The following is an 18,039-nucleotide window of genomic DNA, read 5'->3' as shown; positions in this document are numbered from 1 at the left end:
GACATTTGTAGGGATTACTCCTGCTGGCAGCAATTCCAGAAGCACTCAGCGGGGTGGGAGTCTGGCAGGTGAAGATGCTGCTGTAACAAAGAAGGGTTTGCCCTGAGGTTCTTCCCAAAGCTATTGGCTGCAGCCAGCCCATGCCTGGTCCCTGCTGGAACACATTGGTATGGAGGGAGAGGGCATCCACCAGCACACACCACCCATCCTCAGGCAACTTGCCAGTGCATCCAAGCCAGGCAGGACATGGCTTGGAGCAACATGGTCTAGTGGGAGGTGTCCCTGCCCATAGAGGGAATGAAATGGGCTTTAAGGCCCCTTCCAACCCAGACCATTCCTTGAATCTATGACCAGACTCCCCAGGCTCCAGCAGGAGCTGGATCAGGCAGCCAGCATGCAGGACATCCCCCAGGCACTGACTGTCACAGACACATGAAGGGTGGCTGGAACTCTGCATGGAGCTCAGGCAGCTCAGCACAGCTTGAGCAGGCTCTGCCAGTCCAGGCATACTCTGATGCATCCCAGGAGCACACAGATCTTAGGGCAGACATGCCAAATGGTAAGTGTCCCTGTGCCTGGCTGCTTGCCCTGGCTAAGGCTGCCCAAAGTGCTCCATCCTCATGCCAAGGGTGTCCCAGACCAGCACTGTCAGTATCCCAATATTGGTGGCTCTGTACTGACTCTGTCATCCTGACTAAAGCCAGCTCTTTTGCCCCCAGAGCTGTTTGGGAAGTTGCAGCCCCCTTGACTGCGTTTTGAGGAGTTCAGCATGGTCCATCCAGTCCCCAGCAGCCCCGTGCACCAGGCAATGCAATGGACCAAGCCCCTGAGCAGAAACATCCCGGGCTCATCCCAGGAATCATTATTTGTTTATTGGGGTGGGCTCCCTTCCCCTTTGGGTGGCACAGGGAAGCCACCAGGACACCTGTGGAAAGCATGGGTGTAATCCACCCCTGCAGACACCCGAGCTGCCTGGGGCCGGGTGGCCTGGGAAAAGGGCAACAGCTATAAATACCTGGGGACCTGGCTTATACTTTTAAGATTATTTCTACTACTGCAAATCACTTAATCTGAAGTCTGTGTCCCTACAAAATCAATCCCACCATTTCTGAGGACGTGTTAGCACCTGACTTTGTTCTCACTATTTGCAGAGGTGTCCCAGGGCAGAGGCAGGGGAGCTCCGAGCCAGAGCACAGTGGGTGACCTTGCTCTTTCTGGCCTCTGTTCAGACTGCACTCACCAGGGAGCAAGCAGCACTGTGAGAGCAGCTAAGCCAAGCTGACCCAAGCCAAACCCATCCCATCCTGCTGTGTAGGTCCCTGGGGAGAGCAGCAGCTCCAGCATGATCCCAAGGTGCGATGCTGCACTCCCATAACCGCTCTCCTGCAAACACTGTCCCAGGGAGATAGACAGGGGCACTGGGGCCTGTGGAGGTGAACAGTCAATGGATGGGGTGCAAAGTCCAGCACACAGCACACTGCTGCAGGACAGTCCCCAGCACAAAGCCAGCTCAGCCCCCCAGGACCCCAGCACTGTGGCCACTAACACACACCAAGGTGCTGCTGTCAAACCTCAGCCCCTGCCTGCATAAAGAGACAATTCTTCTTTCCACAGTTGCCTGAAGGCTGAATGAATCACTGCTCATGAGTGCTTCAGCAGTGAAATACTACTATTGGGAGTATTTTTATTACTGTCAGAGGATACTTTGAACCTCACTTAAAAATGCTGGCAAGAACCAGGGCTGCAATGGCTAGATTGAAAACAGGTCAAAGCGCAAGCACACGCTGCAGTACCCACGAGCACTGCCCACTGCAGGCACCTGGCCAGGGTGAGCAGGACTCCCCACCTCAAGGAAGTCTCCCCAGGGAGGCTCCTCCCTCCCTCTGCCCCTCACCTGGAGCAGATAGGGGGATTCAGTGTGGTTGGACATGGATAAGAGCACAGGCAGATCAGGGAAGGCAAACAGCAGTGATAACAGCAAGAAAGAATATGGATGGAGAACCTCTGTCACAAGTCTTTGCCATGACAACTGGGCCAGTTCCTTTTCATTTCAATGAGCTCCATCATTCCACTGTTACTGTTAACAAACAGGGACATTTCTGGTCTCCACAGTGTGCAGCAACACTTGATACCAGGGCTACCAGCCACTGCCAAGGCCACCACCGGGCATGCCTGCACTGGCCAGGCACTAAGGGGTGATGTGACTCTATCTGCCTCTAAATTGTTTACCAGGCATAAATGCTCTGCTACAACAGGAGATGGAACCTCTGCCTCCTGTATGCACTGCATGCACTCTGGAGGAAAGGAAAGAGCTGGAAAGAATCCCATTTCCCACAGGAAACTCTGCTGTTGCTGTTTTCCTATGAACAGGGTGTAGAGCTGGGCTCATCCAAGGTGAGAGCAGATCGCTCTGGTCAGTGTTCACATCTTACCCAATGATGATGCTGAGGAGAGCTGCCTGTGCCCACTCTACCCCATCACTGAGTGCACATGGTGTCACCAAGCCACCCTCCCCAGCTGTCCCAGGCTGTCCTTGATGGCTTTGTGACACGTGCTTTGCACTGGTCTGAGGTGCAAATGTGCCTGTTGCAGAAAATCTTCCAAAAAGAAAATGAACTTTAACTTGCATGAAGTAATGAGGCTGAGCAGCTGTGCAAGGGGGAATCTTCACTTTTCCTGTATATTCCCAATGTTCCAGAGCCATCCACAGCTGCACAGACCTCTGGCATCTACCAGGGCAGCTCTCAGAAACAGTTTTTACTAGAAGTCATAGAAAGACTCCCACTGAATAGTTTTCTTTCAGTAAACACTCATTAGATAAATTTAAAATGTTCCACAGGGTGATAAAACAAATACAATTTCTTTCTTTTGTAATTGTAGCCCACAATCACTGGCAGAAAGTATCCACTGCAAACACCAACCCAGCAGCCTCCAGCGAGTGCTCAGAGTCTAGACAGCAACTGGCAATGGAGAACTGGCAAACTGGGACAGCCACCTTCAAACAAGCAATTTATTAATTATAAATGGAGGTCCGTGCCAAGAGTGGAATTCATGGGAATGACAGAAAAACACAAAGAACTGAACTAGCGCTCTCTACTTCAAATTGTTCTTAACCCCGTGTAATGAAACTGTTTTCATCGCACAGAAAACACGACTACAGAATATGACTACAAAATTTTCAATATTTCAGGAAATTTTGTGATTTCTTCCTGCACTACACGGCACTGTTTCCAGCTTTCCTCCCAGCTCAGGAGCACACCCCCCCCTTGCCGTGCACTGATCTGCTCCAGTTTCCGCTGTGCCTGTTCCTCCCACTGCCCATCCGCAATCCGCCTTGGCTCCCGTTGGGACCCGGAGGTGACCCCTGGCACGGACACAGAGCGGGCTCTTGTCTCTGCCGCAGCGCAGCGCGGCCTTGGAGGGTCCTGCCGCGGGGGGAGCGGAGCTGGCGTCGCCCCTTGGAGGCTCGCATTCGCTGCCTCGCTACAGTGTTTCTGCTTGGATTCTTCCCGGGATGGTCCCACACCTTCCTCGCTCTGAGAAAGGGGACAGAGGCAGCGACTTCCAGGAATCGTGGGCTCCGTGCCACGGGGACACGATCGCAACGCCAGCACCCAGTGATGCCCATCCCCACGGTGGGGATCGTGCCCCGGGAGTGACACCCATCCCGCGGTGGGATGGTACCCGTGCCCATGGTAGGGATCTTGTCCCAGCAGGAAAAGCCCGTCTCTGCAGTGGGAATCCTGATCTAGGAGTGACTCCTGTCCCCTGGGCTACCAAACACACTATATGTCTCGTTGCCAATCAGTATTTTGACACACTCTTTTGTCCACAGAAGCAGGACTAAAGCACTTCCCATTGTAAACTGGCTCTCAGTCTGGAATGAAGTTCTCCTAGGAGGAAAACCAATGGTTATGCCAGAGAGTGGCTGCAAGGATTGGTGCAAAGCACAGCTCATCTGTGCAATGGATAAGTACCAGGGAATCTGTAAACAGCAGGAAGAATGTAAAAGATGCACAAGCAGAATGAGAGCTGCTGTGAGCAGATCCTTTGCAGCTTCCTGTCCTAAAGCCTTGGGAGAACACACAAAATACCTGTGTGACTCCAACACACCAATACTCTTAAAGCTTTTTGTGGATTGTTTCTTTGGCAAAATCTTCTGATTCCTCAGCCGCTGCTTCCAACACCAAGTGCCCCATAAAGCCTGTCCTTCCACTGCAGCCAGCACTTGAGAGGAGCCAGAGTGGAATAATCACTGCCAATACCAAGCATAAGACTGTGGAACCAATTTCCAGAGGGTGTAAGAGCCAAAAACTCAAGATGTTTGGAGAAGAGGATGGGAAAGCCCAGAGGAGAATGGGGCAAAGTCTGCCTCTGAGCAGTGAAGAGGCAGAGGGACACTGCTCAGAGTGCCCTCAGAGCAGCTGGGTAGGTCCCACACAGGCACCCCACGTCAGCCCTCCACAGCCCAGCCCCTGACAGGTCACCCATCTCTCTTTCCCGGTGGTAAGGGAGAGCTGGAGCACAGGAGAGCAGGGAAGAGAGGGAGGGACAGACAGAGGAGGGAGGGGAAAAGGAGGAGACCATTTTATGAGATTTAATATATGCTCAGGAGCAAAAGAAAGGAGCAGCCAGTGCTGTGCTCCAGCACAGCGTCGAGCAGCACCTGCCTAGCTGCTCCCCAAGTCCCAAGGGGTTCTCCTGAACACAGCTCCAACATCCCTGCAGCTCTAGATACCTGGCCTCAGAATATCACTTGTTTCACAACCTCAGCTCCAGCCATGACAGACATGCACCCTGCCACAGCCTGGTATCGTGCCAGCTCACATTCAACCAAGCCCTGAGTTCTCTAATCCAGCTCCAGCTGGATTATCCCAGCCATCCTGCTTTTCCCCAGCAGGGAAAAGGTGAGAGGTGCTGAGGAAGAAATTTGGGTTTGTTTTCTCTTCTCCATTTATCAGGAACCAACAACAAGCTTGAGCACATCCCCAACTCTCCTGGCCACCAGAGGATCCCTGTCTGTGTGTCCGTAGGGGCCGAAGGGACCAGCTGCCTACACCACGCTCTGCCACAATCCTCTCATCTTCAAAAGAAGTATTTACATCCTATGGCCAATTGCCAGAGCAGAAAGGTCACACTGACAACAGCCGACAGGAGGGTCAACCCCTTCCCAAGGGCTCTGGAGTTCTGCCAGCGCAGTGCTGGGGGTCCCCAGAGCCCTCCTGGGACAGGGATGCCAGAGCAGCTGCTGCTGGGCACGGGACTGGGAATGAGAGCAACCCTGAGAGAGACCTCCTTCCTCATTCCATCTCTCCGTGTAACAGTTGCCCTTCATCTCTTCATCTCGTTGTCAGTCTTATCTCCTGTCTCCATAGGCAGGAATTACTGCAGGTGTTATCTGTAAAGCCTATCACAATTACAGAGCTGAAACGATTACAGAGCCATCGAGCCAGGTGATGAATAAACACGTGGCACTGGCCCAAACTGACCACAACCAGACTGGGGAAAGGAACCAAAGGTAGATGTAACCAGCAAACACTGGGATTCCAACCAGTATCAGCACCAGATAAGAGCAGTGATTGTAAATGCCACTTAAAAACGTCTGAAGCTACGTGGAGAGCAGATTTTCCTGAGCCGAAAGCCCCTTAAATCCTTTTCTCCCCTTTGATTCCATTGCTTCAGTAACAGCTCCTTCTCTGATTCCATTTCATTCTAAACCATAGGTCCACCCCCTGCTGGAATTTTTCATCTGATGGCAGAACCTTGGATTTATTCTGATAGTGCTGCATCTTCCTCCTGAAACAGGTTATTTAGTCACCTCAAAGACTGCTGCTAGTAATGATGCAACAACAAGAGCACAAAGATAAACAGCCCCAAGTCCACAAGGTAACAAAACCTGGGATTAATTTGCTAATTGCATGTGAGCCTGACTGGTGCAGTTAGGGGCAATGTACTAAAAGCTTTAAATTAAACCAAATTGTGTTAATACCTACAGTGTTTCTGAGGTGTGTCAGCACCTCTAAACCCTGACATCCCCCCAAATATTAAAAACTGCTCATGTTTTACTGTCATATCGGGGGTGTTTAACTCAAAAAATGCCTACCCATACCTGGTCCCAGCTGCAGCAAGGTAGAGTTGGGGCTTGGGAGGGTTTCATCTGTGAGGGAAGAGCCATGATCCTGCTGGCAGAGAGGGGAGGAAGTGGTAGCAGCACACCTCAAAATGCTCTTTATTCTCTAAAGCAGGGGGGCTGTGTGTGCCTCTTCCCCTGGCAGCACCTCAGGGTGCTGAGGTGCCCATCACCCCAGGCTTGTAAAGCCCCAGGAGTGCCCCTCACCGTCCTCACAGAGCACTGAGGCTGCACCCTCTGAGGCTACAAGGGGAAAGCTCTGTGCAAGGTCAAGCAGGGCAGGAGATCAGACCCAGCACCAGACAGCAGAGGGGTTCAGATCCAAAAGCCAATCATCCTTCCATGGCAGAATTTTACCACAGAGCCTCTCAGCTCCCATGAACATTTCTTCCTGCAGGCACTGCTGCCTGGGGTGCTGGTACATGACCCACCACTCCAGCTCCAGCAGCAGCAGAGGCTGTTCCTGTGCTGGCACCCACAGATCCAGGAGAAAATGCAGAGCTGCAGGAATGGGCCAGCAGCACATTGCAAAGCTAATGGAGACTTTACTAGGATGATATGTAAACCTGGCAGCGATTAACACATATGGTTGGAGCCAGAACATGATGAGTGTTCCACTTTCCTTACAGTGTGTAAGGAAACAACATCTGAACACAGAAAGCCAATGCCAGCCTGTTACACCTTCACAGCAGCAGGGTAGTGCTGTATGAGCCCTGGAGATCAAAGGACAAGATATTGGTGTTGTAAAGGTTCCTGTGCCAGCTCTGACCCTGCTGATCCCACAGAGGGCTGACAGGGAAGCAGGCACAGCACGCCGAACAGAGCTGCAAGGAAGAGGAGTATACAGCACTTCCCACAGGAATGAGGGAGATGCCGTTTATCTCTAAGGCAAGACCCGGGCAAGATGTACCTGCTGCTGCCTGGTCCAGCCCCCAAGATTGCCTGCAGACCTCCATGGGAGCCCACAGATGCTCTCCTCAGCACAACGTTCCCTGTCTGTGCAGGATCCTGCTGCACAGGCTCTAAAGGCAGAATGGCCACACAGAGCAAACCTGCACCGCCTTCACCAGCATCCTAACACTGAACTTTTCCAACTTGATTCCTCCCTGCCCCCCTGCACTGATTCCAGCAGAGATTTATCCAGACTCCAAAGGCACACCCGGAGCTTGCATAGCTCCTGCCACGTACAAAGCTCACAGCTGGATGATGCTTACAGCTGCACTCTTTCTGACCTGTCATTACTTTCATTCTTTTTTCTTTTGCCAAGCCCTCGACATCACTGTACAGTCCCCCAGCAAATCACTGTGTGGATGGAAATGATCACAGTACCCAAAGGGAGCTGTGAGAAACTGTGAGCATTTAAAGCACAAACAAGCCCAGAGGCAGCACAGTCGCCCAGAGCTAATTTACAGGTAAAATCTGATTGTTCATTTCAGCCTTTGCTCCCAGCATCCCGAGCATCACAGGGTGATTGTGTGGATGCAGGACTCCCACGATGCAAACCCCAGCTGAGATCTCACATACTCTTGGATGGGGCTGCCTCTGAGCCAGTAGAAAATCCCCTGGGCAGACCTGTCTCCATTTCATCAGCTCGGCCGTACTTTGCTGTGCATGCAGGTGTCCACTGGTTTAGATGCTGCACACGTATTTTACAGAGATGAACCATCTCCTTTTTTTGAGGTTAATCCACCAGGAAAAATTACTTTTGATCCAATCCTTCTACCCAAACAAATCTCCCCTCCCCTGGGGCATTCCCAAAACCTACTAGCTCTAGCTTTACTTTTTTACTTTCTAGCTCTAATTTAAAATGCATTTTCTACCTGTACTTCAAACAGCCGCAAAGCACAGATGATGTTTCACTGCTGCTACATTCGGGGTTCCCTGCTCTGCTCCCAGCAGGCAGTTCTTGGCGGGACAAGGAGCTGGAAAGATGTTAACTCGATCTCAAGATCCATCCGTGCTTCGGGGCACAGCATCCTGATCTCGCCCGCTCCCAGCGGCCGGGAGCAGCTGGATAACAGATGCGTGAGGAAACAAACGCAAGGACCTCATGGGGACGGCGGGGACACCGGGCATGCACCGCGGCATTCCTGGCACGATCTCGCCTAGTCAGTCCTAAATGACAGCGTCCCGGCAAGAGGGAAGGCTCGGCAGCGGAGAGGTGCACCAAAGCGGGAACACGCAGGACAGAGCGGGGTTGGACACGCGGTGAGCATGGGGCAGCTGCGGCCAGTGGCGGGACGGTGGCGGAGTGCCGGTGGGATGCGGGGTGCGGAAGGCGGCATGAGGGATACGGGCACGGGATGCCGGTGCTGGCGGGAGGTGGGATGCAGGATGCCGGCGGGAAGCACGGTGCAGGCTGTGCGTGCCGGTGGGCTGCGGGACGCGGGTACTCACCGGAGGTCGCCGTAGGCGCCGGCGTAGCCCTCAACCCAGGGCTCCAGCTCGCTCTTGATGCCGGAGGCGGGGGCGGCGAAGGCCGCCCGGGCCGGTGGGTACCAAGCATCGACAGGGCAGTCAGCGGGCCCGGCGGGCGGCTCGGGGCACGGCCCGTAGAGCTGCCCCTCCTCGGCGAAGAAGGTGGGCCAGGGGGGCGCGGGACCCGGCGGGACCAGCTCGGCCCCGAAGCGACACGGGCCGCCCCAGGCGCCGCCCGTCGCCGGCCCCGCCGCGCTCTCCAGCTTTACGCGGCCGAAGCCGCGGGGCACCCCCGGCCCGGCGGGCGGCTCGGCGGCCAGGGCGGCCTCGAAGGCGGGCGTGGGGTCGCGGGCGGGTGGGCGCGGAGCGCGGGGTGGCCCGGCGGGCACGGCGAACATGCAGTCCTCGCGGGGCAGCGGCTCGGCAGGCGTCTCCAGAGCCTCCAGCGCCAGTCCCATGGAGGCGGACACGGCGCGGCACAGCTGCCGGGCACTGTCACCCAGCGGGTCTTCCTTGTCCGCCGGCTCGGTCTCGGGCGGCGGCAGCAGCGGCATCGCGTCCGCCTCGCCCAGCAGCTCCCTTAGCTCTCCGGCGCACGGGAAGGACGAGCCCATGGCCGGGCCGGCGGCCGGCAGCGCCTTACCGGCGGCGCGGGGCTCGGGGGGCGGCAGGCAGGCGGGCGGGGGCGGCAGGCAGGCGGGGGGATCCGGCGGCGGCCGGGGACTCGGCGGGCAGGGCGCGCTCGGCGGCTGCTGCCCGACGCCCGGTTCCTCCCGAGGCGGCTGGAAAGCGTCGCAGACGCTCTGGAAGAAGCTTTGAAAAGCCCCGCGGAAGGTCCTGCCCGCCGGCCGCGGGTAGACGCGACCGACCCCCAGCTGCACCTCCATGCTCGCCGAGCGCGGGGCAGCAGCAATCGCTGCAGCGGCGACGGAGCAAGGCGAGGGCGGAGAGCCTTGGCAGCGCTCCCGGCCCGACCCCCGCGGGCCGCCTACCCGTGGCGCTGCCCCGCGGCGCCCATGGCCGTGGCCGCCGGGCACGAAGCTCGGTGCGCGCAACAGGCAGGGAAAGTTGTCGGCGGGGGTGCGGGCAGGTGCGGCGGCGGAGCGAGGGGCGGGCGGGGGCGGCCGCGGGGAGGGAGGCGCGGCGGGGAGACCGCCCAGCTCCGCGGCTCCGCCACCGTTAACCCTGTGACGGCCGCGGCGGCTGCGGTGCCCGCCCGGCCCCGGCTCTGCGCGGCCCCTCCGGCTGCCCTGGCGCAGCGCGGACGCGGAGCCGCAGCCCCGCCGCAGTGTTCGGACTCGGCGCCTCGGCGCCCGGATCGGGTCGGAGCGGGATGAGGCTGCCCGGCCCGGCCCGCTGGGGTCATCGCCCTTCACGGCGCCCCTGGGCGAGCGTCCGAGCGCTCCGGCTGGGCGGGACGGGGCGGGGATGGGGGCGCGGCTGCCCCAGCTCCCCCCTCGGCTGCTAGTCGAGCGGTGTCCGTGCGGACCACCCGCCCCGGGCCGGCTCGGCTGCTCCCCCGCTCTCCCCCGGCTGACAGCTGGCGCATCTGGGCGGACTCGGTCACACAAACGCTCCTTTTCGCGTTGGCGTTGTCGGCGCTCAGCAGCTCCCCCCGGCTGGGCCCGAGCCGAGCCCCGCACCTCCTCGTTCGCCTCCTGCCTGAAGACCGGCCGCCCTCTTCCACCTCCCACTGCCCCGCGTCGTGCCGCAGCCCCCGCCCGCGGAGCACGAACCATCCCGTGGGCATCCCCGCGCGGGTCACGCACTGGGATGAAAAACATCTCACTAGCAGAGAGAATTAGTGCAGGACCTACCGTAAACAAGGCTTGAGCTCCCCTTGCTGGTCCTGTAACAACAATCCTAAAGCAACTTCTGGGACGCACAATCCCCAGGCAGCCTGGGAATGGAATAATTTCCATTCGAGGGACCTTAAAACAAGCCCGTTACTTTAAGCCCCTTTGGAGACAAAGGGAAAAAAGCCATAAATAAGTGGAACCCGTGGGGAAAACAGAGAGACGTATCCCATCTTTTAAAAGCCTTTTTACAAGCTGTAGAAGATAAAAATAAAAGTCAAAGTCCAGCCAAGCAAAATTTGGCAATTTCCTCCATCCTGCCTGCGTGATCAGAGCAGCTGGAGGAGGAGGCTTGGTGTGCCGCTGGGGATGGGGTCACTGCTGCTGGCTGCTGCTGTGTAGGATGGATCTGGGTAGGTCCTGCCACCCGTCGGGCAGTGGTGGGCCTGGGACTGTGCCCAGCTCTCCCTGGCCACCAGTGAGGAAGAGCATTTGTGGAGAAACCTCATCAGCTCTTGCATGTGGGTGAAACACCAAGATGGGCTCTAATGCCAAGTCCCACAGCCCCTAAAGCACTGAAGCAGCTCAGCTGACACCTGAGATGGTCAAAACCAGGGGATATGCAGTAAGATATGTGCTATCAAGTGGATGTGGGTTCCAGTGTCTTTGCTCTTCCAGCCTTTCCAAGTTGACAGGCCTCTGGAGGGAAATATACAGACTCTGGAAGACATCTAGGGGAGGATTCTCACTATCAGCCTCAAGAACTGTATTGAGAAGGGCTGAGGGCTGGGGAGGCAGCATGGTATCGCTGTGGGAACAAGGGTCTCTGTGCCTCAAGCAAGACATGGGGTCTGACCAGAGCTTTGTTTGATCCCACCATTCCCACAAGGAGGAAACATCCTCAGCTTGTACACAGCCTACGAAGACCTTGGCACAATTCAGACTTCTGATATACAAACAACCTTTTCCATCTGGGGTGGAACATGTTTGGGCTTCAGCTCCTAGCTCGGGCTTTGGCTTTGGTCCTGTTCATGTTTCCTTGCCCTTTCCTCTCTCTGCAGCATCCACAGGGCCCTGGCTTTTCCCCCAGTCTGAAGGTTGCTGTGAGGTTTTTGGAATGTTCATCACTGCAGGGATGCAGAAAGTGAGACTGCAAAATGGTTTGTGTATTTCCCAGCCTGCAGAGCCAACACCTCAGTTCTGGCTGATGGTCTGTGGTTAAGATGTGTTTAATTTATTTCTTGAAGAGGCATCTTGCAAGGGTTTTTTTTTTTCACTTGGTCCTCACGTTTAATTTAAAATTAATGGAATGTCAGTGGATTTTCTAGCTGTATATGTGCACGACTGCACATGATCTGCTCAAAGGCTGTGTGTATTTTAATCTTTATACTTGGTTGCCGAAGTCATCATGCAGTGCTCTAGAGATGTTCTTTTCTCAACTTGAATTAGATATGGGTTTCAATTATACTTTCTCATTCTCCCAGCAACACGTATTGAAGTAATTTGTATCTGTAAATGGTTACTAAAATGTGAATTTAACGTCCCATGCAGGTATTTATAGGGCCTTCCCCATAGGCTGAGGTCTGATCTGTGTATGACACTGACAGTTTGGTCTTTCAGTTAAAAGTAAATTTAAATGCAGAAGGAAGAAAAGGAATTGAAGATGATGGACTGGATTGTGCGTCACAGAACAGGCACTTTGCCTGGCCTCACCAGAAGCAGAGTGAGCTCCAGTTTGGGCAGGGGGAGATGCTGAGGAAACCTGATCCAGCAAAACACTTCAACACGTCTTCATCTTGAAGTGTATTAATAGTCCCGCCGAAATCTAGGAAATACTCCTGTGCTTAAGGTTCAGGATTCCCTTAAGTGCTTTGCTGGACCAGTACCAAAATGATTATTTACAAAGTACTGTCAAAAACATTGGACACCAAGAAAATACTTTTTCTGATAAAATCCTTTGGCTCTGAATGTCTTGTGTGACTGCTCAGAACTGCAGCAAACAATATTTTTCAGAGAGATGGGGGCCATTCCATTAAAAAATTTCCCTCTAGACCCAAGAGTAACAGGTAGTCTTTTGTTATATTCAACACCAGGTGATCCCTAAGAGCTCAAATCTTCAGCCCCAGAGAGCTCCAATATTATCATCACAGTCCTGCAGGACTTGCCAGGAACAGAATCAATCATTTTCCACCATTAATCTTTAGTAAAATGAGGCCAGTAACACACAGTCCAACAGTTTTGCTTCCATTCCTTGAAGTCAGTTGCAGGCATAACCCATTAGCCCATCACCTACCAAATTACCTTGACTTTGGATTCAGCACTCTTTCTTTTGCACCATCCCAGCTCTGAGGAGCTCTCAACATCTGTGAACCTGTCTGTAGTACACATGCCTTGCCAATGTACCCTAAATGGTGAACTAATGGAGTTCTTTCCAACTGCAGCAGCCTGCATGAGGAAAACTGGAATCATTTCTGTGGAACATCTAAAATAATGGCAGAAATTCAGAAAGAATCACAAGCACAAGCACTATATCCCACTCCCCACCGAGGCAGAGGCAGCTGGATGAGCCAGAGACACTTCAAGCCTCTGTGCAGGTTGGAAAATGTCTCTAATTGCAGCTCAGCAAGGAAGACACAGTAATTTAGGGGAAAGCAACATGCACACAGGCAAGAGAGACTGTATTTGTATTCTTCTGGATGCTGTGGCCAGGATGTGAGCCCATTAGGCTGCAAGGGCTGGAGCAGCCAGCCTGGCCCTCCCACCAGCCCTCACCTGCAGGCAGGAGCCTGTGGAACGCCAGGCTCATTAATGCTGCCTCCCACAGCTTTTGCTGTTTATTCCATCCACTCTGTTATTCTGAGGCTGCCTAGCGCTACACAGCAATACAGCTTGCTTAAGATTTTAAATATTTTAGCCATTTGTGTCAATCCTGGACTGCTAACTGCCCTGTCTCATCAGACAGATACGTGAGTTCACATGGGTGGGTTAAGAGATTTTAAAAGCAGCTCTTGCTGGAAGGTGCAGACAATGTTTTCACTTTCATCTATTTTAATTCTGACCATTAAGAACATCACACATTTCTTGTAGCTTGCACCTTTCTGATTTAGGGCCACAGGTTGCTTAACTCTCCCTTGCACCTCTCCTTAGTGGCCAACATTGATGCTGCTTTTACTCATGAAAGCCCAAAGCTTGGGAATCATCTCCTTCCTCACTGCTGCACTCAGTGAGTTTTGATCAAGCATTTGAGACAGATCAGTGAGAGGATCCTGCTGTGCTGATGTCACCCTGCAAGCCTTCTCTCAGCACGGGGGGGATTATTGAGGATTGTCACCTCTCAAGAAGCAGGAGAAGAAGACTTTGACCAAAACCTGGCTCACAGCAGAACTCCCTGGCTGATTCCTGCCCTGGGATGGCATCAGCCCAGCAGAATCAGAGAGAGGCAGACCTGCACGGTGCCTCTCAAATGCCTTTGTTCACATGTCTTGGAACAAATCTTGCTTTAAATACAGGGCTAAGCAATGTCTTAGGTAATACTTCTGGAGCAGCTACAATCACCTGAAGTGTTATTCTTCTCTTTGCCCAAATCCATCCCTGTCACCCCCACAGAATCACCGGCATGTTTTCTTTCTCTCACAGCTTGGAGGACAATTTTCAGAACAGACTGTTCATGCACCTTAGTGAGATGACTGAAGTGCTTGGTCCATTTGATCAATCTTTGCAGTGCTGACAACATTACAAATCTTCACTCCTAATGAAACACACATTTGTACCATTTCCCATGTCTTACACAATTGCCTTTTGGGCAGAGTTTGGAGTTTCTCAGGCGCCAGGGAGGTGATACATGTGTTTGTGACTTCTGAGTTCCAATATGAAATCTGGTCCAAGTCAACAACACTGGCAGATCCATTTTCCCAGCCTGGGGCTGGGAGAAGACTGGGATAAGCCCATTTCCATTGCTGGGCAGGGATGACTACCTAAAGTGACATGCCAGAGGTTGGTGGAGGTTCACTGGCTTCATGGAAGCTTGTGGGCGTTTTGGGCTGCTTTCAGCAGTCCAGGACTCATCCAAGCTTCAATGTGGAGCTGATGTTTGGTTGTTGCTGTGTGTTTGAACATCCTGAGGATCTCAAGAAGCATCAGAATGTTTTCCTTTATCTGCAGTTTCTAATGCTGCTGGTGTCTGTCCCAGCTCAGCAGGCACAGCTCTTCCTCAGCAAATCTCAGAGGTCACTGTGTGTTCCATTTCCCACCACTGCTATTTAAAGACCCTGTAACACATCTAAAGAATTTCAGAGAGGAAAGGTGTGTCAGGGCTCAGCTGAGAGTGACTGAGGGGACTAGGTTATGTTGATCAAATGCAAGAGCTGCTTTGGGAAGGAAATTGCCCATTGGAGACTTCAATAGAGGAACACACCTCTTTAATGTTTTTACAGCACGGCTCACAAAAACTCTGATGCAATGTCCTGGAGGTGTAAGACTGCATAGTTTACTTCATAGGCATATTTTCACTGTTACTTGGACACTGAGGTGTCAATTCCTTCATTAGGAAAACCTCCCATGCCCTTTTAAATCATTCATCTTGTACCTTGGGTTCTGCCAGTACAGTACAGTCCCCATCTACTGACTCTGACCTCCTTGCCTCCTTCCACTGAGCATGGAGCTCTTCCTGCAGAGTGAGGCATGGGCTGGTGTGACAATCACCCTTTGTCACCTGTGGAACCAGGCAAGCTTCTGAACAGGAGTTTCCATCTCTCCTGTTCTCCTCTGTCTGTGGTTCCTCTGCTGCCCAACACACACCTGGGGCACCAATATGGAGACAGGTCCTGAGATGCTGCCACTGCATTCCACACTGCAGACTGCGCAGCATCCTGGGATAATGTGCAAGGTGGATCAGGTGTGTCCTTGGGCTCATCCCTGGAGAGGTAAATACAGGCCTGACTGGTGTTCACTGCTTTTTGCACTTCCTGAAGCACTTTCCTGCCCCTCTGGTATAAGGGGGAGGAGTCCTTGGTTAATAAATTAAAGGAAAATCTACAGTAGTGCATCCCCGAGGGAGACAGTAGAGATGAAAAGTATTTGGCAAGGAATGCCTCACTTAGATGACATGGAAAACAAGTCATAAATATGGATAATGTAGTGTCTCCAAAGTGTCTCCATTAAATCAAAATAAAGAAACCTTTAGGTCCAGGAGTCTGAAGTCACCAGGACAGCTGGAACACAGTATGTTACCTGTAAACAGAGGTGAGCAAAATTTACAGAGAGCCCAGAGAGGCTGTATGGGTTTGTCCTGCCCACATGTTCTGCTGCAGCACAAAAATAACCTTCTGGTGAAACAGGTTTTCAGTGATTTATCTCCTGCTGCCCTTTAATTAGTATTGAAAAGTTTTGTCTTACAGTGTCAAAAGCTGTTAGTGACATCATTCTAGGGCAGTAAATCTTGGCATAAAGAGGCCACAGAGGCTCCCAGCCCTCTGCACCCTGGGCAGAGGTGTAATTTCTGTAATGCTGCTCCCAAGGGCAGTGGTATGGGTTGTTTATTCCTTGGGCTTTATCTTTGCTGCTGCAATTCCAGCCTCAGCAGCACACAGTGGTGCACACACAAAGTTCCCTCAGTCTGGTCCTGTGCAGGGAACAGAGGTGACACCAGTGGTTGCAGTGGTTGCAGCCCTTCTCTGCCTCTTCGGGGCACTGACCACAGACCAGACATGCTATCAAGCTGAGTATTGGTCTGTGCCTTGCTCAACCAATAACCAGCATTTATTGACTCTAAAACTCTAAATTTGTATCTGGAACTATATTGCCCAGAGCTCCATTTGTAGAGCTCATTATTGTTTCTCATATGATGTTCTCTGGGTACTTTCATAAACTGTTGTTGCACGTTCCCTTGGGAAGTCTCTACAGTTATAAATCATCAGCAGATGTCTCATTTTTCTGAACCATCAAGAAGCTGGCAGCTTTACTTTTACATTTTTCTCATTGTTACATAGCTCCCTGTGAAGCACAAGAGGTCTGCAGTTCCTGCATGCATTTTTATTTTGTTGTTCAATCTTGCCCCCAAGGAATCCATCCCTCTGATATCCAGCCCTATTTTGAAATAGAGACTAGAAATGCCATTTCTGTGCTGACAGGTTTCGCAATCCTGACAGGTCCCCAGGGCTAGCCTGGTGTCCACGTTGCACAGAAAGCCAAGCTCGTTACCAGGGTCACTAATTGCCCCCACTGTGATCCCCTGGCCGCTTTGCTGTCCCTATCCCTGCAGATGCAGAGAGCTGCTGGCTCCTTCCTGCCTGAGGGAGGCCTGAGGGATGGCTGCATGTGCCTCTGCAGCTGGAAGCCAAGCACCACAGCTCATTCCTGATCTCCTCTCCTCCTGAGCCTGGGATCACATCAGCCACAGCTGGCAGGAAGAGGTGAGGACTAAGCCATGCCTCGCTTAGTTCCTGCAGAGGAACTTTGCTTGTTTTGGTGAATTTTGTTTCATGGCTTTTTATTCCGATTAGACATAGTTGTAACCCTTCAAATACAAACATGTTCTAACCCAGAGCCAGCACAGAGCATCAGGTTTTTGGGATTGTTGGCACCAAACAGCCAACAGCCATGGAGAATATAAACCACTGTTGGATGGTGTTCCCTGCAGCAGCACAGTCCAGATGTGTAACAGAGCTGGTCCAGCATGTCAACACACACACAGCATATCAACACACACACAGCATTTATTTCAGACTGGTACATTCTATGATTGCTTAAGAACAAGCCCTGCAGCTCCCATCAGTTCTGCTCAGAGAAGAGGCTTTTGGCTGTGTTAAAATGTCAGCCAGCTCCCTGGATTTAGAAAAGGGAGGAGGTTGTCTCTTCTGTCTGCTGGGGGATGAACATTGTGTTTGTAAACCTGCAGCAAAAAGCTGGGCAAAACATCTGCGTTAGAGAGAACACAGCCTGAAAGGAAAATGGAATTCCCTTGCATCGCAGTCTCTGTGAGGTGTCTGCCAACCTTGTTTATCCTATTTTCAGGCAAGCCAAGAGTTTCAACCAATTATTTAGTGCTTCCTTCCTCTTTACTAGTGCTGCTTACAACAACTCTTATCAGCTCATCATTTCTGCTCTGTTAGACAAAATCCTGTTTGGTGTTACCAAAATAAAGGGGAAACAAAGCATGAGCAGTCTGTTTCCAATCCACTGCCGCTGCTCATGTCCTGCCTCACCATGGATCTTTGAACACCTTAAATCTGTGCTGTTTGCTGAACAGGATATGGACTGAGCAGCTCTTCACCTGAAAAACAACAACAACAACAGCACAGACAAAATATTTTTAGCATTTTCAGCCCAGGAGAAACAAGTTTAGAAGAAATGCAAAATGTGGATGTCCCAAAGACCACAGTAAAGCCAAGGAAATTATTTCCCCCCTTGATATCCATGAATTTACCACAGGACAAGGGAAAGGCAAAGGCTGTACAATTTTTGGCAGCCTAAGAGGTAGATCAGCAGGAGAGGCTTCCCTGCCTCTCTTCCTTTTAGTGGAGATTGGTCCTTCCTTTCCCTTTTTGCTCTTCCTCCAGCACTGCAATAGGACAGCAACCCCTCAATGCCTTTGTGGTTTTTATAAGACCAGTGAGTCCTGCAGTGCTCTCCCAGCAGCCCAGCTGCTGTCCCTGTGCTCACACGTGGCAGATGCCTTTGTCCCCAGCCACAGACATG

The 18,039-nt window shown here is 52.6% G+C and overlaps 1 protein-coding gene and 1 long non-coding RNA gene across 2 annotated transcripts in view; one reads left to right on the top strand and one right to left on the bottom strand.

Moving 5' to 3' along the window:
* The window catches only part of AR (androgen receptor), a 39,369-nt gene extending 29,637 nt beyond the window's left edge, over positions 1-9,732 (bottom strand). The window contains exon 1 of the mRNA XM_085060610.1: positions 8,528-9,732. Coding sequence (XP_084916736.1) covers positions 8,528-9,435 — 908 coding nt within the window. The 5' untranslated portion in view covers positions 9,436-9,732. The remainder of the gene's footprint in view (positions 1-8,527) is intronic.
* Positions 8,097-18,039, top strand: part of LOC146437520 (uncharacterized) — a 43,152-nt gene continuing 33,209 nt past the window's right edge. The window contains exon 1 of the long non-coding RNA XR_014852264.1: positions 8,097-8,338. This is a non-coding gene — a long non-coding RNA (uncharacterized LOC146437520). The remainder of the gene's footprint in view (positions 8,339-18,039) is intronic.

This window comes from Lichenostomus cassidix, chromosome 4A (assembly GCF_008360975.1).
Source record: "Lichenostomus cassidix isolate B80296 chromosome 4A, HeHo_3.0, whole genome shotgun sequence".
Classification (NCBI taxonomy): Eukaryota; Metazoa; Chordata; class Aves; order Passeriformes; family Meliphagidae; genus Lichenostomus; species Lichenostomus cassidix.
This window is presented reverse-complemented; position numbering and strand designations above follow the sequence as displayed.